This window comes from Chenopodium quinoa, unplaced genomic scaffold (assembly GCF_001683475.1).
Source record: "Chenopodium quinoa cultivar QQ74 unplaced genomic scaffold, ASM168347v1, whole genome shotgun sequence".
Taxonomy (NCBI): domain Eukaryota; kingdom Viridiplantae; phylum Streptophyta; class Magnoliopsida; order Caryophyllales; family Amaranthaceae; genus Chenopodium; species Chenopodium quinoa.
This window is the reverse complement of record NW_018745080.1, coordinates 2,846,044-2,871,964: the sequence shown is the minus strand read 5'-3', so window position 1 is coordinate 2,871,964 and position 25,921 is coordinate 2,846,044. Positions and strand designations below refer to the sequence as shown.

Below are 25,921 nucleotides of genomic sequence, written 5' to 3'. Positions count from 1 at the left end.
TAAGATAAAATACACCAAATAAGTAAGATTTGACCTTATCATGTAAGCATGCTATGACTAGACTCAAAAAGTCACATTGGCTCAAACCATTCAACATGTGGGATAATGGGATAGGGACTAGGGAGTGGGTCGGGCCAAGCAAACTCTAAGTTACAAGCTTGACACTAGATGAAATACGACATGGCTCATAACCATCTTTAAATGGAGTTATGTTATTGTTCATCCTTCCATCAACATTAGGTTTAGCGGTGGGTAGGACTCATGCTAAACTTATCATGGTTCCTAATTGTACACCTGATCTCTAACTCCATTTGTAGTCGAACTTATTTTTTTTTTTTTGTAATGATATATGCAACTATTAGATATTAGAATTGCATTAGACATTTAAGATAGCCATATCTCCTAACTTGATTAGAAAATGTGTCACAAAATCACGCATTGATTGTTACGTTTAATAATTAATTGATTCAATGGTTGCAGCTTGGAATAATGAATAATGCAACTCTATGATTCATTGGTTCTACCCGAATGATTGCATATTGAGGAAGGCTAGATGTCAGCTCATCATTAGCTAACTTTAAACTTTGATATGGAGTATCTTTTATCATCAAAAGACTTTGATATCTCAATTCCTTGATTTTGGAGCATGCACTTTATTGGAGTTCGATTTTGGATTACATTAACCAAAATTATTCATGTTCTTCAGGTAATTTTTTTTTACTTCATTTTCCATAATAATCAAATTTATCCTAAAATTTAGACATAGTTGCAATGAACACTTCATACTCGAGATTTGGTTTGAGGTTGATTATATTATAGATTTAACCAAAGAAATCATTTAGTAGGCCGATTTAGGTTCATAATAAATGGTGGCGTTTTTCTAGTGAGAATGCTTAATTTCTTAATTGGCAAAAACTTATATAGTACAACAATTATATTGTATACAATCAACATGACGCGAAGTCACCCCAAATCTTATAGAAGTCTGTTTCACAAAGGGGTGACTTTTATGTGATTTCAAATAGCTATAATCTATTACTATATACAATACACATGTTGTACAAAAGACTTCAAATTTGAAAACGACCCTTTCATGTTTGCTCCTTGTTATTCCCTGCTATTATAATCTATACTCCAATTTAGAGCACTAGCTGGACATCCTTTTCAATTCATGACCAATTGTTATCATTGAGTGAAACAATTGCAAATGGGTGCATGAATATAAATACTTTAGCTTATCTGCCTTATCATGCAACTTCGTTAGGAATTACATCTTGAATTGTGTTTCTTTACAAGGAAGAAGGAAAAAAAAAAAAAAAAAAAAAAATTCTTGAATTTGTGTTATCTGAACCTAGATGATATTGATACATTAAAACATATCAAGTCTTTTTACAAATTCTTGCACATTTTATGGATTGATTGCCTTGCTTCTGCAAGAAATGGGTTCATCTCATTTTTTGCTGTTTACAGTAGAATTCATGACAGGGAAAAGTTTTATATATATTAAACTAAGTAATTAAACGAAAATGTTTAGTAATTATGAGCCTATCCTACTGTATTTTAGTGTTGCTATTTGAATAATCTTGATCTTTCCACATTAGCTGCTTGTATATGGGAATTCTTTCTAAAACTAATGAGTTTTTTTTGAAGAAAAAAACTAATGATTTTAAGGATCTTTAAATTTTGTGAGAGGTTTGGTCAAGGACTCAAGGCATATGCCAAGAGAGGGGTGATAGACATATATTCGAAAGTGAAGGCATTTAATTGAAGTAGTTTCAGAGTTCATGAAGACGATATATAGTGGATTTTTGGCCATTTCATAACCAAATCAGGAGGTATTTCAGGGAGAAAAACTGAGAGGTATGTTACACAAGTATGCTATCATTGGAGCTAAGAGATCAGAATATGGTATTGACAGTGAAGTTTATACAAAAGTGAGATAAAAGCTAGAATACTTGTGTAACACAAAGTATGTTTTTTTATCTTGTCTAGATATAATGTGACCATATGGAAATTATGGGATTAATAAAGACAGCTATTACACAATCAGCAGATTTCTGTCAATAATTTGGAAGATCAATGTTATGCCCATAATATACAGCAAAATTCGTCTTTCTTGACTAAAATAGTATTATCATATCAGCCCCTATCAGTTTGGTAAGATATGTTTTCTTTTGACCAAACAAAGAGAACTATAATCTTGTATTACACCCTAGTGGCCTTAGAGTTCATCTCACTATGGCACCCAACTTTAGAATATCAGTCAAAGACGACGTTGTATTAAATTGATATCAGTTTGGTGTCTGGCGTTGTATGTATACCCTCGATTCCTTGACTTACATATATCTTCTTCCTTTCTACAATCCCGATTTTGCATAGCCATGGAGAAATGCTCATCCCTTAAGATTGTTATGATTCCGTGGCTAGCCATGGGACACTTGATACCGTTCCTAGAACTCTCTAAGTTCTTAGCCAAGAAGGGTGTTACTGTGTTTTTCATAACAACTCCTAAGAATATCAAAAGACTACCAAAAATTCCAGCAAATTTGTCGTCTTCCATAAACTTGATTAGCCTCCCTCTGCCTCATCTTGATCGCGTGCCTGATGATGCAGAGTCCTCTATGGATGTGCCCAGCACTTTGCAGCCCCTTTTGAAGAGCAGGTTCGATTTGCTGGAATATCCAATCACTGCTTTCTTAGAAGAGGTAAGATAAGAGTACTTCATCTGTTTGACTTTAGAGCTCAATTTTGATCATTAGTTGTTGCAAAATATAAGAGTTTACATGTAAAGTTATTCTTGTTAGTTTCAATGTTAAAAGTATCTTCATATGATTTATTGTTTTTTAGATTTAGTTGTCACAAAACTAGATCCGAATTTGTTAGAATTTGTGACAATTGATTTCCAAATTTGGGAGTTGGAAGAACAGGAGGATCTTTAGTCCTTACTGAGTAGTTTAAGTTAATGTTGTAGGTAAGACCAGACTGGATTCTCTATGATTTCACTTCTTATTGGATCCCCCCAATTGCAGCTAAGATTGGCTCTTCATGTGCATACTTAGCTTTGTTCAATGCTGCAACTTTGTCCTTCATGGGACCCCCAGCCGAACTCTTAGCCAATACTCGATTAGTCCCTGAAGACTTTACTGTGGTTCCTGATTGGATTCCTTTTGAATCAGACATTGCTTATCGGCTTCATGAGGTGATGAAGTTCATGCATTCAGTTGATGCAGATATCGCGACACCAGATACAGTGCGGTTTGGTGCCTCTATTGCAGGATGTGATGTTGTTTGTATCAGAACCTTGCCTGGGTTTGAGCCTACATGGCTTGAGCTCCTTAGTAAGCTCTATGAAAAAACTGTTCTTCCTATTGGTTGCTTTTTTCCTGATTATTTGGTTGATAACGAACAATCAGACAATGAAGAATGGATATTGCTTAAGAAGTGGTTAGACTATCGGAAACCAGATTCTGTGCTGTATGTTGCACTTGGGAGTGAGTCTACTTTAAGTCAAGAAGAACTCGAGGAATTGGCTTTTGGTTTGGAGCTATCCGGTATACCATTTATCTTGGTCCTCCGCGATCCACCTGGATTGGCTAAAAATGTGTTGGAGATGCTTCCAGAAGGGTTCAAAGATCGAGTAGCTGATCGAGGGTTGGTTCACCTAGGCTGGGCTCCGCAGTTGAAGATATTGAGTCACCCCTCAATTCGCGGTTTTTTCACACATTGTGGGTGGAACTCAGTGGTTGAGGGTCTTGGACTTGGGCGCGTAATGGTACTTTTCCCTGTGATGAACGACCAAGGGCTGATTGCTAGATTGTTGGTGGGGAAAGGACTTGGGGTGGAGATTGCACGCGATGAGCAAGATGGGTCGTTAAGAAGGGAAACCGTAGCCAAGGCAGTGCGGTTGGCAATGGTTGAAAAAGAGGGTGAAGCATTGAGGACCCAATGTAGGAGAATGAAAGATGTTTTTGGTGATAAGAACTTGAATGGTCAGTATATTGAGGAGTTTATCCATTATCTAGAAGAAAACAAGAAGTGATATTGATGATGTTTAGTACTCCGTAGCTCACTATGATCTACTCAAGTATTTCAAATAATGCTCGGTTTGGATACAATTCATTAGTTGGCTTTGGGATTATTTTTTTGACAAAACATTAGTTGGCTATGATTATTAGCTCAAGAAAGTAATAAACAAGGAAATATGAAAGTACTTGGTGGTATTAATACATGTCCAAAGAGGAAATCTAGAATTGGTGAAATAATGTATTGTGAATAAATAGTAACCTCGTTGTATTGTCATTATGTGTCGTAGTAGATTATTAGACAAAATCTGTAAAGTTAAATCTCGTAAAATTGGGTCAAGCACACAAAGCCAAAAGTTGTATAAAATGCATCTTTTCAATTGGGATGTGCCTTGAAGAAAAGTTTAGCAATCTTAACTAGAATGAGTCTAATCATTGGTGATTAACATAATTCCAATTCATCCAACCGTCCAAATTAATAAGTATGCTCCCTTGTTTATTATTGTTTGTCCCAATTACTTTTTTAGTTCGTCACTTAAATTTTACATCATTCTATTTTAGACATATATGACCACACCTTTACTCTCACAACCACCCCAATAAACCCCACCCACTTTCCTCTCTCATTAATAAAGTAACATTATCTATTTATTTCTATGGAGAACGGAGGGAGTAGCAACTTCAAGATTAGTAATATGGAGTAGAAATGAAGTAAATCAAATTTTAATAGTTCTTCTTCAATTCTTAAAATTAGTACGGAGTATTCCATATCAAGTACTCGTATGACGTTGCGATGTTGAGAATGATGGATAGCTCAAGTGGTTAAAGTTTTCCTCCCGGATTTCAAGAGATCCTGAGATCAATTCTGTACCATTATGGCTAATGACCCTGTGATGTTTCATTTAGAAAAACCGAGGAAGTAATAACAAACTTCAACCATCATAACTGAAACCTGAACTATACCACTCATGAGATTTCCCGCCTTCACTTTCTCTCTCTTCCTCCACCACCATCACCACCGCCGACAGAAAATCCGACAACTCGCTTTCTCTCTCTTCTACTCAATAACCGCTAAACCTAACTACCAACCACCCATCAAAACCACCCAATCATACCCAAATCATTTCATCCCCCAATTTTTCTCCTTCGCTAAAACCCTAACCCAAAACCCTAGAAATTTCAAAGCACTTTCCCAATTAGATTTCCTTTTATCCCATTCCAAATTGTTTGATTCTGTTACTTCCGTTGCAATTATTGAGGGTCTTTGCCGATTGAAGAAGCTTAATCGGGCAAAAGCTGTGTTCTTGCATTTGAAGGACAATTTGAAGGTATCCCCTTACTTTGCATTTAATTTAGTTTTTGATTGTATGTTTAAAGATGAGAAATTAGATGATGTTGAGGTTCAATGGGGTGAGATTAGTAATGGGTATGAAATTAATTTGACAGATTATGTGATTTATGTGTGTAAATGTGGTGATTTGGATGAGATTAAGAATGTATGTGAGAGAATTTTGATGGGTACTAGGGTTTTAGGGAGGCAGAGTTATGTGGCTTTGGTTGGGGTTTTGTGTAGATATAATGAGGGTTCGGTGGCGAAATCGGTGCTTCATGAAATGTATTGTAGGGGTTTTAGGGTTGATGATGTTACATACATTGTTTTATTTCAATGTTTATGTAGAAATGGGGATTTGGATGCAGCTGACTGGGTACTTAGGAAAATGGTTAAAGGGGGTGTTGATGTTGATGTGTGTGTGTATGGAAGCTTCATGCATGGTTTATGTAAAGAAGGGAAGTTCCGGGAGGCGAGGAAGTTGTTTGACAAGTTGATAAAGAGAGATGGTGTTAGTGGGTCTGAAGCCGAGTTCTTGAAGGAGAGGAGGAGGGCGATTTTTCAGCTGAATTATAAGGGAGAAATTCCTGAAATGATGGTATATGAGACGTATCTTCGGTGTTTGTGTGCTGTGGGAAAGCTTGATGATGCGGAATTGTTGTTGAAGAAGATGATGAAAAAGAGGTCCATGGCACAGGTTTGTGTTTATGGATCTTTCATCAAGGCGCTGTTTAGGGCTGGTAGAGAGGAAGACGCCCTAAAGTTCTTCCATGTTGAATGCAAGAAGGGGCTTGTTTGCTCTGATGAGCTTGCAAGATATGTCTTTGTGCAGCAGTGCAATAAAGGTGAAGTTGACAGTGCTATGAAGATTTTCGACGAACTCTCTAGGAAAGGTGCCTTTATCAACACTGTCATTCATTGTTATTGTTTGTTGAGTAGTCTCTGGGGTGCTGGGAGGATTTTGGAAGCAGAGAGGTATTTTGACCGGATGAACCACGGGGACCTGGCACCTCCAAATTTAGCAACATACAGACTTATGGTTTGCGGATTTTGCAATGAGACTAAAAGACGAAAAGCACTAGATATATTTGAAGAAATGCTGTCAAAAAATATCCCTATAGATAAGTTCATATGTGAAGCTCTTCTTACTTCACTCTGCAACCAAGGATGGCATGCAGAAGCATATAGATACCTTGACACCATGACCAGAAGTGGCTCTTTAGTTTCATATACAGTTTGGAAAAGGATGTTTTATTCGTTGGTCGGATATGAAGAGCAGCTCTTTGATTAGCATTAGATAATGAATGGAAATATGTTAAGATTTAGGTCTGAACTCTAGTGCCTTCTATAGTTCTATTCTTGGCTTGAGGTAGTATAACTGTACATATGGCCACTGTTTACTATCCATTATCCAATATATATCAGTCTCATTTCTATGGAATTTCCTATTAGGCAATTAATGATTAATGATATTTGAGTATATTTACAAACTTTAGACTAAGTAGCGCCCTTAATCAAAATCAACCCCGACATGGCTACACTCAAAACATAATAGAATACAGGCAGCAGGCAGAAAAACTGCATTTATCAACTTTACTTTTAATTCTGATAGTCATAATAGAATCAGAATACTAATCAGCAAGTTCTAATAACCACGATAATAAGTCACAATTTTAGACTTTACTCAATCGGTTAATCCAACCTGAATTTTAATTCTGTTGCAATATTTTTGAATTAAGTTAGAACTGTTTTTGGAAGGTTGTAATACCCTTGTGATTCTCCATGGTTTTTAGTAGGAAAAAGGTTTTTATTTTATTTTTTTTAAAAAAGCTATGCATAGTAAAATAATATACTCCTCCACCGTACCACTGAACAGAGTATATAATTTCATGTAGCCCTGTATCAATCACTACGCTGTGTTTTTATCGAAAAAACGAAGAAGAAAAAAATTGATGAAATATAAGTTATGGACTCTGCCACTCTGGCGTGGTTTACTCTTGGCTTGAGGCAAATTATGACCATCAAGAAAAGAAAAGATACTAGAGCCAGATAGGGTCTTACATCAACCTAGATGGTCACAAGTCTCACAACCTTAAATTTTACAAGCTGAGAGTCTGAGACAATAAAAAATTCAAAAGGACTAAAGATCCAAAATAAAGCACAATCACCAATAAATTAGAAGAGAAAAAATGTTGATACAACACAAAAAATGGCTTTCTATTATGAGAGAATGAATGTCTCGTCTGTACAAAGTTTGGGGTTAGCTTAACGCTGCTGCTATAGAAGGGGATTGACCAAGCTAATGCTACAATCCTATATCAATGATTTACGTCATCTTGCTGACTAAATATGTGACATTTTCTTTTTTCTCTGTAACAATATGTTGATATACAGTTTCATTTAACTGATTTAAGCTAAAAACTCAGCATAATGTATGTAGTTTGGAGGTTTAAAAGGCAATGCAATGCATGAATCTGAGGCTGCCTTTTGCCAGTGCTCAGCATGAAAGAGCAAGGCGAGATAGTTGGCTTCTGCCACATCCTTGAAGTCATTACTATACTTGAAGTTATTGCTAGAGCTGTTCATATGATCCTTTTGCAAGTACACAAGTTCCACTTAAAATGATTATTATGAGCACCAGAGCAGCAATTTTTCCGGGGACAGCCGGACAGGCACTCCTAAATTTTATTGATATGGTCCTGCAGAAGAAACAAGCCTTTTTTATCGTTAAACCTTTTCAGCTATCGTTGCATTATTACTTAATATGCAGCTGTAATTTACTGACAAGTACACAAGTAACAAAGTTTGGTCATAAACCCAAAAATTAATTGTCAAAAAACAATAAAATTGATGTTATGCTGTAAACCGTTTAAAACGTAATAGTGCAGTGCAGACTAAACAATTTAAGAGAAGCTATAGTATCTCAAGTAAGATGAGCAATTGACCATACCTTAAACAAACAATCACAATAGATGCTGCTTCAACAGACGGTCTATCCAGCTACTGAAGATTTTGATTTTATATTCCGGGGCAGGCCACCCCTTCTTTGTTGAGGGTTTTCTATAGAATACACAAGAAGATTTCCTTCTTTTGTGCCAGCCAAAAAGCATTCTTCAGGAGTAACTGTGAGTGACGTTATAACCTTACCTATCCCAGGATATTTTTTCACAACTTCCAGGGAGTTCATAGAGCGTAAAACTATTTGTCCTTGATCACCTGCACAAACCAAGAAATCACCACAAGCACTGAGTTTTATACAGCTGAGGCGTCCATATGACTCCAAACTTGCAATGTGTTTTCCATTAATTGAGTAAAGGTGCAGGCTTAGATCATCATCAGAATATAGCACAATCCGTCCATGCCGTGATACAACAAGCTTTGTCAATGCACTGCCAGATGGATGACGAAGAGATCGTACATATCGTCCCTCTCGTAGGGTATGAAAAACACATGTTCCATCCTTCGACCCACTGATAACTATGTCAAGCTCCATGCTAACATATAAGCATGTAATTATATCATCATGTCCACAAAGAATATGAAAAGGGGTCTCGGAAATGATATAATCTTTACGGACGATGTCACTTTGACTGCTTCGAACTCTCTTGTCCAGTGTTCTAGAACGACAGACCTCCCACACCATTATTGTAGTGTCATAGCTCCCAGTAGCTAGTATACTTCCTTCAGAGGACACTGCATCAAAATTAGTTTAAAAATGAGAAGAGGAATTTTAAATCTAGAAAAACAATCAACTGTCTCTTTTCTCAAGACAACCTTATAACGAACATAGTGAAGTATCTCGTTAGTGTTGCAACTTGCAGATAATTTCATTTCTAGTTGTTTTGGTATATGACATAAAGAAAAGGGCTTGAACATCTCTGGCATTTGGCTACAGTGTCCTTTTTTTGGTTTGAGTTGACATTATCATTGCTTGTGTTTTTCTAATTGTAACTCATTTATTCTGTTACAGAGGAAGCAATAAATCAAATTGATTACTAACAAATTAAGTTCACATAAGTATAGAATAGGGTAATCAACAAGATTAATTAAACATTTCCCATTATTTCAAAGCATATCCCAGCTAGGAATAATATTTTTAATAAAAAAAAAGGAAAAACTGTCAAAAATAATACAACCTTTTAGCGTTCCGCCAAAAACAAGTTAACCTTTTGATTATTTCTGAATAATACAACCTTTTGATGGTGTCCGCTTTAAACAAGTTATTTTACCTACAACCTGAATAACCGGTTAAATTTTTTTTTCTTTTTAATAAATTCATTTAACAATGTAATTAACTCTTAATAACAACTTTAATTATGATTTATTAACAATTAATATATTTTAAAAAAATTTCTTCAAAAAAAAAAAAAAAAAAAAAAAAAAACAACTCCTCCAGCCACCAGCCACTGCACCACCGGGGCCAGCCTACTCCCAGCCTCTGGCGCCGGCCACGCTCGGATTCTTTCTCCCCTGGTGCCGGCGCCGGCACCGACCCCCTTCCCCTGCGTGCACCCTTCCCTCTTCCCTGACACTGGCACCACCGAAAGCCCTTCCCCAAAATCCTCCCCCCCCCCCCCGCAAAACCACCAAAAACCCATCCTTCACCCTCGAAAAACCCTAACCGAACCCCTAGCGGTGGCTGGGGAGGTCCGTTTAGGGATTTTCGAGGGTAGGGGATGGGTTTTAGGTGGTTTTGAAAAGGAGGGAGGGTTTCGGGGAGGGGGGTTTTTGGTTCGTCGGGAAGAGAGAAAGGAGCGGCGCACAAGAGGAGGGGGGTCGGCGCCGGAGGAGAGAGATCTAGGCGCGGCCGGCGGCGCCTAGGGGCTGTGAAGGAGTCTGGCGCCGGTGGTGGTGGCTGCTCACTGGTGGAGGTTTGGGTGGAGCTTTTTTTTTTTTTTTTTTTTTAAAAAAAAAAATTAAAAAAGAAAATTATTTTTTATTTTAATTTTAATTTTTAAAAATTAAAAAAGAAAATTAATTTTTTTTTTTTAAAAAAAATTAAAAAAGAAAATTATTATTTATTTTTTTTATTTTTAAAAATTAATTTTTTTAAAAAAATTAATAATAATAATCATTTAAAAATTAAAAAAGAAAACAAATTAAATTTCTAACGAATAAGATAATGACACGTGTCTTATATAACTTGTTAAATAGGTCACTAACCGGTTATAACTTGTTATTAGCGGATAACCCCCAAAGATTGTATTATTCAGAAATAATCAAAAGGTTGACTTATTTTTGGCGGACCGCTGAAAGGTCGTATTATTTTTGACAATTTTTCCTAAAAGAAATCCAAAGTGACATTAGTTTGTTTTTAATAAACAACTATTATTAGTTTATTTTATTTGCGAGTTGTAAACTTAGTTATAAGATTAGTGGCCATCTAATATTTTATAAAAAAAATTTGCAAAAAGTTATGAAGTATATTAAAAGACAGGGTACCTTGAATCGAAACTGGAACTTGGTTCCGGTTCCCAATTTCCAGGAACCTGTTCAAGAGGTTCCGGTATCAGTTCCCATTTTGAGGAACCTGTTGTTCCAGTTCCAAGAATTTTAACAGGGTACCATGTTATGCTCACCCCTAATCATTACAATTCAAGTGCAATAATGTTGTCTATGCAGCACATGAGCATCGATCAAACAGATTTCATAACACCAAATTAAAGAAGACTGTTTCAAAATAATTCCTTGGATGTTAGAAGTTTTTAAAATATACTAAGTATTAAACAAGTAGCATGTATGACAATACACCAGACATTGCTTTTCTTATATAATTGTCCTATACATGAATAGCTAATATTTTAATTCACACAGTGTTCAGCTGTTCAGAAGATAAAAATTGATGTAATTGAATATGGAGTTTCCACAGCTCAACAAACAATTTCTAAATAATCAATGAAGTTTCAACAACTGGATCATGGAGTTGCAACCAAATGTCGTGAATGGAGAGGAAACAAGACATAAAATTTAGCAACAAAATGAGTATGATATATACCTGCAACACTGCTAACCACATCTTTATGACGTCTAATGCTCTGAACCACTCTTCCATCAGATAGAGATACAAGCTGAAAACTATTGTCCCAGTTGCCACAGGATATTAAAAAATTCTCTGAAGGTGTTTGCAAAGTAGCAAAGCATTGGGCTCCAAGTTTAGCAGTTTCAGCCAAAGAACTTCCAATATTACGAGGAGGGAGGACATCAGAACCAATCTCAAAGAATGGATCCTATACAAAGTTTTATAACTTTGTCAAATTACTGCAGAAAATATATCAGAATGCTTTAGAATTTAAATTGTTGATAGTCATCAAACCTGTGATCCAGAAAATGTGAAATTGCCACCAGACTGCAGTTGGGTAGTCAACCACGTCTTAACTGACATCGTAAGGCCCTGATTAACTAGGATGACATTAGAGTCAAATACATTTACATACAATAGAGCTGATGGAGAATGACTGAAGCTAGAAACAATTGATGTCAAACTTATAGAACCAGGAGCAAAACGTAAAGGTTGAGCAATTGGAATTGGTGGTCCTCTTCTTGGATGCTTCTTCCGAAAAATCTGGATAGGAGTTTGTCCAAAGTTAGCAATTTGATCTTCAATAGCTGATCTTTGCAATTCATCTTCCATTATTTCAAGATCAACAGCACCTTCATAAGTTAAATAGTAAAAGATATTTGCCGCCTGCAACATCCAAGAAGATAAAGCTGAACTTAAAACAACCAAATAAAATAATAATAATGTCAACCAGTTAAATGAATACTTTCAACTCTCCCCACAAAAGGAGGGTCCTGTGTGGGGAGTCAATGATTAAAATTATAATACCTCTACGGCAGGCTTTCCTCTCTGCTTGTAACCAAATATTAGGTCAATCCACAGATGTAGATTTGAGCTAACAAATTCACTTTCTAAAGCCTCCCGATTTCTGTAGATAAATTCTTCTGCCGATCCCTGAAACAAATGAAGCATACAACTGTTTTTAGATGCCAGAACACGCAATTAAGCTTATTTAAACCCTACAAGTTACAAAAAGTTAGAACCTTGGCCCACGGGGGAAGGCAAACATCACCAATGGGTTCACCATCCTGTTTAACACCCAGATGGTAGGAATTTGAATTAACAAGAAACTCTGGCATGTAAAAGAATTCAGGAACTAGTTCTTTTACATCACTTGTATTAGACAAGCAATTGCGGAATGTGCCTTCAATGCTCTGGAATAGACGATCCGCATGGTCAAATTTACCTCCCTGAACAAGAATTTGTGTAAGCACAAAATTGAATGTGGTAGAAAGAATACAAAAAAATGCCTATAAAGGATTATTAAAACACAAGGCTTAAGAAGCTGAACCTAAAAATCTATATGTTAATATATGCAGAGCAAATTGATTGGACCAAAAATTGACAAAGATAACCAAAACTCCAATCTTCCACAGTCCACATACCTGTAGATTCCGATGCAAGGCAGTGAATGGCTCAAGCCTAATAAGGTAATAGAGCACACTCCCCATGCTGGAATAATGAGATCCATAATAGAAACTGCAACAAAAGAATATTTTTTCCCATGTTAGCTATCAATTTAATCCACATTGCTATATTTCCCTTGGCCCTTTGGGCGAGCAATTTATCTTCAAAAAGTATTAATTAATCAGCCACAGATTATACCTGGGAATATCAGGGTCAGAGAAATTTTGGTATCTATCCTCAAAAACCTACAGAGATATTAAGTAGAAAATATGGATCAACAAATGTAAGTTAATATTATTTACTAACTAGATGTCTAGATATGAGATCCACAAACCTCAAATCTTTTGGGATCCAATGCTCCCACAGGTTTTGATAGATCCCTAAAAGTTGAGGACTTGTTGTAGTCAAGTGTCTCTGAAGTATAATCAGCCAGTACCCATGGAAAGACAGGATATTGTGTCAAGTCATTATAAGACCTTCCAGCAAGCGTGTTAAGAATCATAAGGTATTCGAAGTTAGTTATTTCCCTCCTCCTCCAGCTTTCCCTAGCAGTTTCAGCCATCTCTTGAGCCAAACGTCTATCAACAAAGGAGATAACCCCAGTCCGGTCCTTAGCACTTCCCTTGGGAAACAGTAACTCATTTCTGGTGGCAACTATTAGGCTTCCAACATCTTTCGCCATCTTCTGGGAAGAAAAATTGAAGAAAACTGGAGCAACAGAATTGCTGAAGAAAATCTCAACTGCAGTGTATTGAAGCAGATACCGAGTCCAGTGCACTGCTTTTATCTACAGCCAGAAAGTAAAACAATTGTAAAAAACAGTATAGCAGCACACACAGACAAATTTCAAAGGCAAAGTAGTATACCTTGGAGACTTCCCACCTCCAATGCCTTTTGATGCCTTTCATCTGCTTCTCCAAAGTATCAATAGCTTTATGCTTCTCAGCAACCAAATTGGCATCTGTTGGAATTTTCAGAAATTTCAGTTTCTCAGCTTCGTTTGACTGATCAGTTGTCTCTGATTCAGAATTTTTGAAAGAATCAAATGTTCTAAAAACTGTGGACCCTGCAGTGCCTTCCACCAGATATTCACCGAAGAAATGTAAGACATTTTTTAAGACCGCCAAGTGTCCAGCTAACTTTCTCTTTGGAGTAACCATGATGCAGGGTACAGTCATAAGAGCCTGCAATAAAATAAGACGCAGATGAGATTACAGTGTATATATTAAAATTAACAGAACTTTCATGTCCCAATTACCTGCCCACTATCTGTCTCAAAAGTAGGTGAAGAAGAATCTTTTCTTTCATGAACTGCATCCTTCAGTTCACCATCCTTCAACAGCTCAGAAAATTGGCCATCTGGAACCTCCTCAGAATTCATTCCCTGAGAGTCATTAGATTCATTATCACTTTCACTGGCTTCAGGGTTCACCTCTACAGTGATTCTGCGAATTCCTTTCAGCAATAAGCGCTTCATTTGCTCTGGAATAGGTACACCAGCACCAGAATTGTTTTCACAAGGTACAACTGCTGCTTCATTTTCTGAAGCATTGGACGAAGGGTGACATAATTTCTCATCAAAATGATAATTTTGTCTCAACTTCAGTCTACGGCGCCATGCATCTTCTGTCTTATCAAGTTTCCAATGTCTTACAACACAATTTGGAAAAGGATTAGCTGACCATGGCCCTCGTTCATCAATCAAATATCGAAAAACGTGCATCCATTTATCCTGATCAAATTAGAAGAGTTAAAAAAAAATAGCAGAATAGCAATGCAACTACGATACACTATCTAAGCAACACAATATGCATCAATAATAATCAAACAACATAAAGAGAAGTGTGCATACAGCAACAACTTGTTGCTCCTCATCACAAGCAAGTTGGAATGCAGCTCTCCTACTTTCATCCGAAGCAAGTATTCCTCTTAAAGTGCTTTGCAACTCATTTTCAAATGCCTTTTTCTGGCCAGAGTCTGTCAGTGTGTTCTCATCAATCCTAGTCTGCAAGTCAACCAGCTGCCTCATGCGATCTGTCTTTAAATCTTTTATGAATTTTGCCTCATCAGAAGCCTGAGAAAATAAAAAAGAAAAAATTACTTCACGTGTTACAAAATACATAACGGCGAAGTCACAGGAGGTAAACAACTAAGAATAGCTTCTATAATAATAATAATCTACTTTTTTCTGTTTTCTTTTGCTATGACATTATCACTGAATAATGATGAGACTAGTCATCTAGAATAATATAAGCATGCCTTTGCAATTAGGAGAAAAGAATAAATATTTATTAAAAAATCTACAAGGAAAAGGTATATCACAATACATAACGACAAAGTAAAAGGAGGTAAACAACTAAGAATGGCTTTTATAAAAATAATAATCTCCGTTTCACTTTTTACCCCTATCACATTATCACTGAAATAATTATGGAACTTCTCCCTTAAAATTTAGATAAGCATGCCTTTGCAGTTAAGAGAATATTAAATATTTTATTAACAAATTTACAAAGGAAAAGGCATTCACATACACCGAGTTAATAAAACCAGGTAGGCAACTGAAGCCTATTAAAAGTTTACCTATCCTTTTGTTTTGTACAAGATAGAAATAACCCAATCTCAGCATGAAATCCCTAGTAACTCTAAAACGCAGAACTAAAGGTCTGGCTCCCAGATCCAAAAAACATTTGATCTTTCTTAGCCAAATGCACTAAAAAAAACATACAGCAGTTGTTCTTAATTTAAAAATCTCAACCAGCTATACTTAAGCATCTCTCCAAAAGTTAAATGCTTTCAATGAACCTTCTGTCTAGATTTTAACATCACTAGTTCTATCCCTGCATAAATAACATGCATACAAGCAATTTTAAGATTGATTAAGGCAACACATAATCAACATGAGACCTACCGCTATGAGTACTCTATCTTTCTGAATCAAATTGTGCACAGCACCCATTTCTGCAGTTGTAGTGCCAGGATCTGATGACTCATTACCACTATTTATGCTAGTAGCAAGCAATGATTTCCCACCATTGACAGTTTCCCTGATCAAATGAGATATAACATGAAAACGATTGCCATCATCAAGCATCCCATATTGATACCTGACAGCCAGCAAAGACCTGCTCAAATAAAAGCAAGATGTCATAAATGTCCAACAATGCATCACATGGAGGACAAAGTATTAAAGATGCAACATAAATTTACCATATGAATAGCTGTAACCGGTTTCTGCTTTGCTCATCATCAGGCAGAAAAAGAGATGGCAAAAGTGGAATCACTTGCTGGACTCCTCGAGATGCTCTTTGCAGTGATGCTCTGCAAAGATATAAGATAACCAAGCGGAAAACTACCCTTGGACACTTTTCCCCTCTTAATAGCATAGCTTTGTCAACATTTTTACTTGATTTCCCTCCAAGTGCATTCCCAAGTCCTCCAGACACAACAACTGCAGCCATTTCAGCTGCAGGGATATTCAATGATTCAACCAAGCCACGTGCTCTTTGCCCCAGGGATGGCCCAGAAAAAGAATTTGATTTAGGCATAGTCTTGCCAGGTCCCTTTCCATTCATCTCACTAATAACAACCCAAAGACAGTCATATAAGCTCCACCAGTTGTCATCAGCTATTACATCTTCATTGGCAGTAGGCAGCTTGTTTGCTGGTGAATTTCTAAGGAGGAAATTAAGCATACACTGTCAGCTTTCTAGAAATAAAATGACATATTGCTAAGATGAGGATGTGAAACCACAAATGTTATATCTGCTGATACATCAGTTTATATATCTTCCTCATTTACAGTCAACAACTAGTCTTAAGAATGAAGCAATTGAATTTGGAACACTAAAGTCTCGGTAGAAGATGAAGATAACTGCCATCTAAAAACTAGAAACACATTATGCTAGGTGAAAGAAGAAATTATACACACTGACTATATATGAAGCAAACCAATTCCTACAGTGCAAACTGTGCAACCACTTTGGGACAACTATATATATCTAGAGTGCAAGCTGTGCAACCAATAGCAAAGGAAAGAGCTCCAACTTGCATAAATCTAAAGGAAAAGAGTAAAAATGACATGCAGAGCCTTCTTTAGCATGAAACACCTCTGTATCTTAGGGGAGAAGAAGGTCAACAAAACAAATTATAATAATAGCTAAAGAGAGATGCTTCATGTGATCTCCAGTTACATAGTCATATAGCATCTCAAATAACAAAGAGGAACGGATAGGAATAAATATGAAAATAAGATAGATGGGGAGCAAGACTATAAAAATAAAAAAATCAATAAAAAAAAAAATCAAGTATAACTCACATAATTTTATATGACTAAAGATAGCACCACACCAATATCAGTCCAAAAGAACAAGTTATTTTCAAAAAAAAAATGTTCAAAAATTATAAAAAAATAAGACACCAATTCAATTTACCTAGACATTCTTTCAACGGATTCTCCTTGCAATGCATCATGAAGAGCAGCACCCAGGTCTGTGAAACCCTCTACATCAAGTTGATCTGGAGAAAACTCTGTGCTTGTTGCCGGAAACTGTAGGAAACAATTCATAAATCACTAATGTTTTCAAATTTCGGCAACGAAATCACACTAGCCAGAAATAAGATTGCTACATATATTATGATAACAAAAAGGTCAGTTGCTAAGTGGCTAAGTGCTCACCAATAGGAAAGCACTTGATGAGCCTTTAAAATAGAAGTGTCCAACCTTCATGCTTTATATTTCATTTCAAGGATGACAAAAGGTAGGCAAAGAGCAAAAGAATTATACTCCATACATATCAAACTCAAGAAGACAGATGAGATGTTTTGCATCATTTAGTTGTGCAATAGAAACACCTTTGGAATATATTTGCTTAACTAATTTCAGATGTGCAAGTCCCAAGACTCTCAACAAAGTTTATATCTGCTTCACTTCATTCAAACAATACATCTTGACAATTTCACTAACTAAAAGCTTTCAACTCAGAGGATACATCACATGACATAGATGCAAACATAATTTATTAAATAATAAATACAAGTAGTAGCTTCAGATAGATTGCATACCGGAAGCTTATGATCAATCTCAGATAGAAGCAACTCATCAATCAATCTCATGAAATACAAGGTATTATCACGACAAGGCTGAGATGCCAAAACATTTTCCTCGTGAGAGAATTCTATCAGCTTCTGTAATAAATCCTCGAATATATCCCGAAGCAAGTAGTGGTATGAGACGCCAGCCTGCTAGACATTGAACTTATCAAGATCATGAATGACAACTTAAAGTAACCCAATTGATCAGACTGGTGGATTATAATTACCCCATAAGTATTATTTCTAAAAAAAAATTACTATAGAAAATATTAAAAAGCAGGGCGACAAACAAGCCTAATATTTTGCTAATGGAATGTCCTCATCTCTCCTAATACATATAAAAACATGAGGCATTGAGGCAACATTACTAATTCAAATCAAGGCCACTTCGTTGTGTAAAGACTTTTTTGTTAGAAATTCTCAACTTGTTCCTCAAAAAGCTGTTCCATAACAATGTGTTCTAAAAACACGCCATGAAATTTCTTAGACTATTATTCATGGCATTAGCGGCATGTACTGTTATCAAATCTATATCTACAAAAACCTGAACTCTTGTCACTATAAATATATAGAGCGAATTTTACTCTACAATATTAGCAAGGTCCTATAATTTGCATATTCAAACATAGTTATATTTCAATTCTCTACAACAATGAAATGCAAAAAGGTTCCAATTCATCAACACTGGTTGTGATGGCTAATTAAAAGATACAGCGTATTACACTTGCAGGATACTGCGTCATAACACTGCAACAATTATCACAATTGCAATTGCTAAAGAGAGAGGCAAAGCCATGAGGGTGTACAGTTCCCTAATGAAAATAGGCTTTATAAGAAGAAACACTGGATCACATTCCCAATATCACTTAGAATATTAATTCCAGTAACTATTTACAAAGATTCAAGGAAAGTGAAAGATAACCTATAAGAATTATTTATAAGTGGAGAAGAGGATTGAATTCAAATAAAGTGAATGTAAAGTTCGGACATCAATTGAAACATACAAGAATGGAAAGAAGGACAATCACTCCAATTCAAAGGGAGTCTTATTTACAGCGATTCACTTATTATTAAGGACACTTTAAACCCACTTAGTGTTCCATGATAATGCATGATATCAGTTTTTTTTAGCCTTTTTTTTTAAAAGGGTTATCATGAGCCCCTTTTATATAATTAAGACCGTAAGTTATATTGATGCACTGCTTGCACCTGAAGTGCCTCACTCCCAAGGAAATAAGGCTCCAAGACTCCCCCCATCCCCGAGTGGGTATTCAAGGGGAAAAATAAGAAGCATTCAGCTTTTAATGGGTTTGGATTGTCGTTATCCAAGGCGCTGCAATGAGAAATATTTTTGATTGACTAGATTAATGATTTTTAGGGTTCGTTGAGAAAGTTGTTTAATTTCTAATTTCAAAACTTAAATACTTTTTTTTTCTGTAGTTCGTTACATAGCCGAATAGCATGGATTGGATCTGCATTGATTACCAAAAAAAAAAAAAAAAAAAAAAAAAAAAAAAAAAAAAAAGAAAAAAATCCACACATTCATAATTCAATGAAGGTAAAGAGAAATTGAGGAGGAAGAAATTGGGGGGATAAAAAAATAGGCTTAATCTAATTCAAGAAAATGGATGCTTTTCATACAAATCTAATTGAAACGATAATATTGAAAAGCAAGGAAAGACTGAAAAACAAGAGTAAGATTTTTGATGGAAAAGAGAAAGAGGGGGGGGGGGGGCAACAAGTGGCCTGGGGATTTTAATCTATCATAATGTTATAATTTGTCCTCTGTAGAAGGAAATATTGAATGAACTGATAGCAAACTATGAAATGATAGTAATTATATCCCTCAAATTTAAAGTTTCCATGAAGGCTCTATGGAAAGCATTTGTAGTAAAAAAATTCTACAATGCCGTAAACCTTTCAGTAGTCATGACATATACTAAATAAAGTTACGCATTCTAAAAATTTTCATCACCAGAAAAATTTAATCACATGCACATACGAGTGATTAGACATTTTACGACTAGTACCTAAATTATATTGATCCACGCAGTTGCTGCATTTCTTTAATAGCAGAAATTTCGGCAATGGGAAAGGTTAACTCATCTGGTTGTTTGCCCACTTATATTACAAGACCAGAAGTATATATTACCATTGAAATGTTAACAAAGTACAAAGAGTTAAGAACCACCTTTTCAAAATGCATGAGTATGAAATTCACTGTCTCTTCCAAATGTTGCCAGCCACCTTTCACAGAAAACAAATAGTAGCAAAGAACAACACAAAACAGTGTTCTCACAGAATTTAGTTCAATCATCTCGCTTTCACTTTGACCAACTGAATCCAGTTTATAATGCTTCACTACATCAAGCTCCATCGCAGCTGTCAACCAGGCAGTCCATCCATACTCCTACATAGGCAGACACAACATTAGATGATATAATAAGATACAAAAATGGCAAAAGATAAAAGCACATAAATAGGTACCATTAGTGATTCTATGTTCGACGGACTTGAATCAAGAAGATCAAGAAGATCTGTAATTATTTTGACTCTGGCCAATACATCTTTGCACTCTGACAGAAATTTGAAAATGAGAGCCAAAACCTGAGGAACAAAGAACTGAGAACTATTGCCCTTGCTTTTTTGACGTTCAGCAAGAGTTTGCTTCTGTAAAACCTACAAATCCATACCGTAGAATACAGTCAGCATGAAGCAAGAAATCGATATTATTAATCACCAAAAACCAGAAAAGTATATCACCATATATTCACCTGCTTCGGACTGGCACCACCAAGGAGTACATCAAACAAAGTGGCACATAAATGTTCTGTTAAAGGAAAACTGAATAATCTTTCAGAAATGGCCAAAACAGTGGGCTGTATTCTCGAATTGGTTCTCCTATTGATTTCTGAGAGAGATTTAGACCTTCCAACCGCAATGTTGAAAATTTTTAGTCCTTTCTTTTCAGATGGAATGCCAACCAAAAGCCTGCCTATGAATTGCAAGCTAAGCAATCTGATCGGCTCATGTGCTCTGATAAAAGGGAAAAACCATTAATTAAACGAAATTATTTTCTAACAACAAATGAAATCTCAGAAGATCTGCATTAATCATACCTCTGCAGAAGATTTATGAATACATGACATCCACCAATGGAGTTCACCTGTTCAACAAATGGTGCCATAAGAGATTTCTGAGAGATAGCCCGAATAACCATGTGGAGAACATCCTCAACACATGCCATGTCCTGACTTATCTCAAAAAAGGCAACAAGTGCTCTGATATCCGATTCATCAATACATTGCCTGCAAAAAATTGTGAAAGTGAAACAACAATGTTAGACACTTCGAGACAGATGATATATGGAACCAGCTTGACGGAAAAAAGGAATCGATTACAGAACTCGGTGCAAACAAATAATTAAACAACCTCTTCTTCTACAGCCAAGCCAAAGCCCACCCCAACCAAAAGAGAAAAACGATTAGTTAAAAAAATTACAATAACACAAGCATGTGTCACCCAAAGAGCACTCTCCTTTAATAAAATTGCCAATCATAGCTAACCAACATAATGGAACAAGAAAGACGTTCTCCTACCTAAGACTCATTTCACCGAGGCTGAGCAAAAGAAGACGGATTTTCTGTATTTCTTCTTTACTGGGTCTCTCTCCAGCAGTTGTCTTTGTTAGAGGACGCAAGAGAGGTCTCCATCCACCAGAAGATCGGCATTTCGCATTATCCCAATAAAACTGGCGTATTATATCCACGACTCGTGGTAGCCTGCACAGACTCTTTAGCAGTCTTGGATCATTATCAAACTGCTGGATCAAAAACATATATAGTTCGCGCTGAACTTTGTAAACAGTAAACACCCACACGAGAGGATTAAGAAATATCGCAGATATAGCATCTTTTATAAGAAGCTCCGACAAGCCTGGATCAAAAACCGAAGAGCATCAACTTGTCTGAATAAAAATTAGCACTAACTTAAGGGGAGAAAGGGAACGATGTCCATACCACAATTTGCAATAACATTGAACAGATGTTTCAAAGCTGAAAGAGTTTCCAAATTTAGTTGCTCAGGTGGAACTGATTGCAACAGAAACCCCAGAATTGAACATCCGGAAACAAGATGCATTTGTTGTTGATTTGCTACATTTTCATCTAGGACAGAAGCTATAAGCTCAATAACTTCTGCTGTGAGACGCTCTTTCGTGATAGGTATAAGCAACGGATTTCGGTTGTCAGTTTGCTCTTCATTTTCATAAAAGTGAGATTGAGTAAAAAGAGGAAAGAACACAGATATGCCTCCAACACAGTAAATAATCTGTTGTAGCAATCGCCGAGAACAAAGCTGTGTCCCTGCCAGTACTGTAGCTTCAAATGGATTCTTTACGACTGCATACTCCATGAGGGGTGCAACATTGTACAACGCTCTTTTGTTACTTGCCTGTAATATTCAGCCTAGATATGATCAGAGCTGTGTTATCAGATAATAGCAACTTTTGGAGCAGAACATAAAGATAGAAGAGAACCTGTGCATTAAGTCCAAAAATTATTTTGGGAGCAAGACCATCTTTAGTATCAAAGATCCCACCAGGCAAAGGACTATCAGATGACAGTGCAAATTCATTGTCAAGAAATGAGTACATATAGCTTGGACCCAAGGAAAAGATACCCATAACTTGCTCTGAGGTGATGGCATCATTAAACAAATAAACTGGGCCTATCTGACCAAGAAATGGTGAAATATCTTTGATGGAGTATGAAGTATTTTCCTCATCACCAAAAGGAAGAAGTATCTTGGTGCCAATTGCGCATTTTGTCAACGGATCATTAACTTTAGGATATCTGGAGAGTTACAAAAAGAATATAGAGTGTGTCTTAATTCTTTGACAATATTCCACTTCTTTGGTAAACACCCTCAAAGCCAAAAAAATCTAGTGAATAAGAAAAAAAGATAAAAGTGCACCTGCATCTTTCAGATGATACAATATTGCCATCCAGATAACACTTTAAAAGGCTACCCCCAGAAAATGCTCTACCAATGCTATGGGTTATGCAAAGATAATGCCATTTCTTCCTAGCAAGATTGACATGAAAAGAAACTCCGTGTCTCTTCTGGTTGATAGACTGCAAAGGACAAGGGAAAACCAAGCAATTAGATGTGCAATCCCAACCACCGAACACCCACATGCTTACAAATTCATATGCAAACGGAAGAGGTTCCACAAAAGATGCATATAGAAAATGAAAACAGGTGATAAATTGATCTGCAAATTACCTCGAAAACTAGCTTATCCTTGGAAATTAGAGAAAAGCATCCTCTCCCGTTTTCGGTAAGGAAAGAAAAGAGTCCCATTGTTCCACATCTAGGGAAATTTTCTACCCTAAGCCAACATGAGAAAGTAAAACCCCTGTTTTGAGGCCACTGCAGAGGCGTTCTGAGTACGATTCCCTGCCCAATAATAATATTTAAAAGCATCAAGTCCAACTTCAAGGTCAAAGTGAAAAACATAGCATTTATAGCTTTTAAAAAAAAAGTAAATACATTTGACACCCCATCCCCCACTTCCCTTCTCGTTGAAAAAAAAAAAAACACTATCAAGCAGATAATTGCAAGTCTTTTGAGAAGCTGGATGTAAGCCAGATCGGGGGGCAATGGCCGCCCATAACAGGTGGAGTTACTTCAATTAGGAATTAGGAGTCTTATAAGGCGAATTTGGAGATTTACATGAGGCCTCGATTTTGCGCTATCGCTTCTTTGACCATGCTGATCCTCATGTAGGTGATCTTTAGAGGTTAGGAAATTTTCTATGTTTAATACTTTTTGCCTTCAATTTCCCTCGTTTGGGACTAGAATGCAAGAGATCAGCATATAGTGACCTATAAATCAACAGAAACTGACTAATTGATGAGACCATAGCAAACTTACCGAGTCATCTCCAACGAGGTCAAAAAAGGCAGTCGGCCCTTTCTCATTCAACATTGCCAAAATGCAATTCATAAGCAATGAGCAGTATTGTTGCCGCTTCCCAACTTTTTCACTTCTTAGAAGCATAAAAATTTTGCGAATATCTCTCCCTGATATACTATGGCCACCAATTACTTGAATCAGTTGAGCGATTCTCAATATGACATTATCGTTGTCCTCTTTTGAGAACCAATCAAGAAGAAAGTTGAGCATCCCTGCACTCACACAGGAAGCTCGATTGGATATAGAATCCCTCAGTAGCTGCAGAAAGATATTAAGCCCCGCTTGCTGCACAGAATCACTGCTCTGCCAATGATAAGCCAACCGTCAGAAACACAAAGCAATGGAAGCACCCCCCCCTTCCTCAGAAAAAACAAACATATGGTCAGGAGAAGACAAACTGATGGAGATTGATGGACTCAAAACCAATTCGTTTATGGGGAGGGAACAGTATTTTGCAACTTCAAACTCCAGATTTAGAAAACAAAAACCCTACTCTTTAATTCCCCCACCCCACCCAAAAATTAAAAAAAAAATAAAAAAATAAAAATAAAAATAAAAAATAATAAAAACTGCTTCAGTTGCAGATGAAATACCAACCTCTTGTAAGAGACTTAGGTAAAGAATTATTGCATCTTCATTCTGCACAATAGATATAGAAAGAGAATTATATAAGCATAATGCAGAAGAAATCAGAAGTTAAATAATGATGTTTTGACGGTTTAAATACAGTTAAAACATCAAAAACCTGATTTATTTACATCCCTGTACATAAGGGACAATCATAATACAATTGCTATTCAAATGAAAGTTCAAAAATGTATATCAACAGGACAGTAAAAGGATAAGGATGAGTACTTTTATTGAAGGATTCCCTTTCACATCAAATTTGCCATCCACAAGCATGTCAAGCAGTGAATTTAAAAGGCACTCACTAGCCTGACTGTGGCAATACTCCAGCAACAAACTTTGCAAAGTCTGATAACCCTTCCCTACAAGATTTCTGAAAGAGGCCTGAAAGACAATATGTACAGAAAATATAACAGCACGAACAGAAAAACCAAGACTTTAGGTAAGTGGATTCAATTAGACATTCAGAGGTTAAAGGCAGTAAATCCAGAGTATATCAACTCATACACTGCTGCAATGTTGCTCAATTAGAACATCAGAACTAAAAGAAGGAATCTAATAAAATTATTTGGCAGAGTACAATTATGATGAAAACCCTGCCCAGTGATAGGAGGAATAGTTTTGAACCTATCTGATCCCTACGTTTAAAATTTAATAGGGAATGAGAAGAATCTATGACCTAAATACTTTAATTGCATAAAATCCAACAAGAGCATAACACATTGAAAGCATAGGAAAAGAAAAAGATTTTTGGGGGGGGGGGGGATGGGGGGTGGAAGCCAGTGGTTTATTTTCTATGACCAACTTAAATCTTTGGCTAGCCGGAAGAGGTTCATACCTTTGATATGTCATTATTGGAAAGAAGACTAGTCAGTGTTTGGAGGACATCAAGGACCAATTTCTCCGCATTCATAGAATCAACAACTCCATTGAGTAAGGAGACAACGTGAATAAAGCATTCGCCATTACGGAACAATTCCTGATAATACTGAAAGCACACAGTTTTGCAAATATAAGACATCAAACCAATCATGAAATCAAGGTCCATAAAGACAGGAAACATATAAGGTAGAACAAAAGTGAGACCAACAATAGAGTGATTGAGTTACAGAACATGGTGCAAAAGGAGAAAGAAAAAAGGAGTGCTATAGACGAATACCTCTTGATCCATCAACAGCATCTCTCTCACGCCAGCCAAAAGCTCAATTGACACTTCTGCAAAATCTATTTCCTTTTCTTTTACCTGGGTAAAAGTTTCCAGGTACCTAGAGCACAATTGCAACTTTGCTGATTGATCATCCTTAGAACTAGGAGCAGCCTGCCCATCCAAAATCCAAGCCCCGGCATAGTAACAAATAAGCAATCAGGAAAAATTACCTCAAGGCAAAACATAGAAAAGATTCAAAG

The 25,921-nt window shown here is 36.4% G+C and overlaps 3 protein-coding genes across 7 annotated transcripts in view; 2 read left to right on the top strand and 1 right to left on the bottom strand.

Annotated features, from left to right (window-relative positions):
- Nucleotides 1-2,039: 2,039 nt before the first annotated feature.
- LOC110709804 (UDP-glycosyltransferase 91C1-like) lies at nucleotides 2,040-4,439 on the top strand. The gene is made up of 2 exons (XM_021888057.1): nucleotides 2,040-2,705; nucleotides 2,972-4,439. Exons 1-2 carry the CDS (start codon nucleotides 2,382-2,384, stop codon nucleotides 4,037-4,039), a joined length of 1,392 nt encoding a protein of 463 aa, XP_021743749.1. The 5' UTR covers nucleotides 2,040-2,381; the 3' UTR covers nucleotides 4,040-4,439.
- Nucleotides 4,440-4,990: 551 nt separating this feature from the next.
- Nucleotides 4,991-6,643, top strand: LOC110709599 (pentatricopeptide repeat-containing protein At3g22470, mitochondrial-like). Its single transcript, XM_021887811.1, has one exon. It carries the CDS (start codon nucleotides 4,991-4,993, stop codon nucleotides 6,641-6,643), a length of 1,653 nt encoding a protein of 550 aa, XP_021743503.1.
- An 863-nt stretch (nucleotides 6,644-7,506) lies between these two features.
- The window catches only part of LOC110709803 (BEACH domain-containing protein B-like), a 29,538-nt gene continuing 11,123 nt past the window's right edge, over nucleotides 7,507-25,921 (bottom strand). For 2 of the 5 annotated variants that reach the window (XM_021888052.1, XM_021888056.1), the window contains 30 exons: nucleotides 25,674-25,832; nucleotides 25,353-25,502; nucleotides 24,743-24,898; nucleotides 24,485-24,526; nucleotides 23,846-24,190; nucleotides 23,195-23,368; nucleotides 22,883-23,043; nucleotides 22,446-22,761; nucleotides 21,928-22,360; nucleotides 21,508-21,844; nucleotides 21,028-21,216; nucleotides 20,683-20,944; nucleotides 20,396-20,587; nucleotides 20,100-20,318; nucleotides 17,879-18,058; nucleotides 17,248-17,363; nucleotides 16,025-16,489; nucleotides 15,726-15,939; nucleotides 14,670-14,891; nucleotides 14,076-14,549; nucleotides 13,684-14,001; nucleotides 13,152-13,604; nucleotides 13,016-13,062; nucleotides 12,796-12,889; nucleotides 12,394-12,600; nucleotides 12,179-12,304; nucleotides 11,666-12,037; nucleotides 11,348-11,579; nucleotides 8,303-9,045; nucleotides 7,507-8,051 (listed from right to left, as the gene is read on the bottom strand). In XM_021888052.1, coding sequence (XP_021743744.1) covers nucleotides 8,345-9,045; nucleotides 11,348-11,579; nucleotides 11,666-12,037; nucleotides 12,179-12,304; nucleotides 12,394-12,600; nucleotides 12,796-12,889; nucleotides 13,016-13,062; nucleotides 13,152-13,604; nucleotides 13,684-14,001; nucleotides 14,076-14,549; nucleotides 14,670-14,891; nucleotides 15,726-15,939; nucleotides 16,025-16,489; nucleotides 17,248-17,363; nucleotides 17,879-18,058; nucleotides 20,100-20,318; nucleotides 20,396-20,587; nucleotides 20,683-20,944; nucleotides 21,028-21,216; nucleotides 21,508-21,844; nucleotides 21,928-22,360; nucleotides 22,446-22,761; nucleotides 22,883-23,043; nucleotides 23,195-23,368; nucleotides 23,846-24,190; nucleotides 24,485-24,526; nucleotides 24,743-24,898; nucleotides 25,353-25,502; nucleotides 25,674-25,832 — 7,356 coding nt within the window. In that variant the 3' untranslated portion in view covers nucleotides 7,507-8,051; nucleotides 8,303-8,344. Of the gene's footprint in view, nucleotides 8,052-8,302; nucleotides 9,046-10,794; nucleotides 10,842-10,861; nucleotides 11,023-11,347; nucleotides 11,580-11,665; nucleotides 12,038-12,178; nucleotides 12,305-12,393; nucleotides 12,601-12,795; nucleotides 12,890-13,015; nucleotides 13,063-13,151; nucleotides 13,605-13,683; nucleotides 14,002-14,075; nucleotides 14,550-14,669; nucleotides 14,892-15,725; nucleotides 15,940-16,024; nucleotides 16,490-17,247; nucleotides 17,364-17,878; nucleotides 18,059-20,099; nucleotides 20,319-20,395; nucleotides 20,588-20,682; nucleotides 20,945-21,027; nucleotides 21,217-21,507; nucleotides 21,845-21,927; nucleotides 22,361-22,445; nucleotides 22,762-22,882; nucleotides 23,044-23,194; nucleotides 23,369-23,845; nucleotides 24,191-24,484; nucleotides 24,527-24,742; nucleotides 24,899-25,352; nucleotides 25,503-25,673; nucleotides 25,833-25,921 lie in introns of those variants that run through there. The other 3 variants (XM_021888053.1, XM_021888054.1, XM_021888055.1) reach the window with 3 other exon arrangements.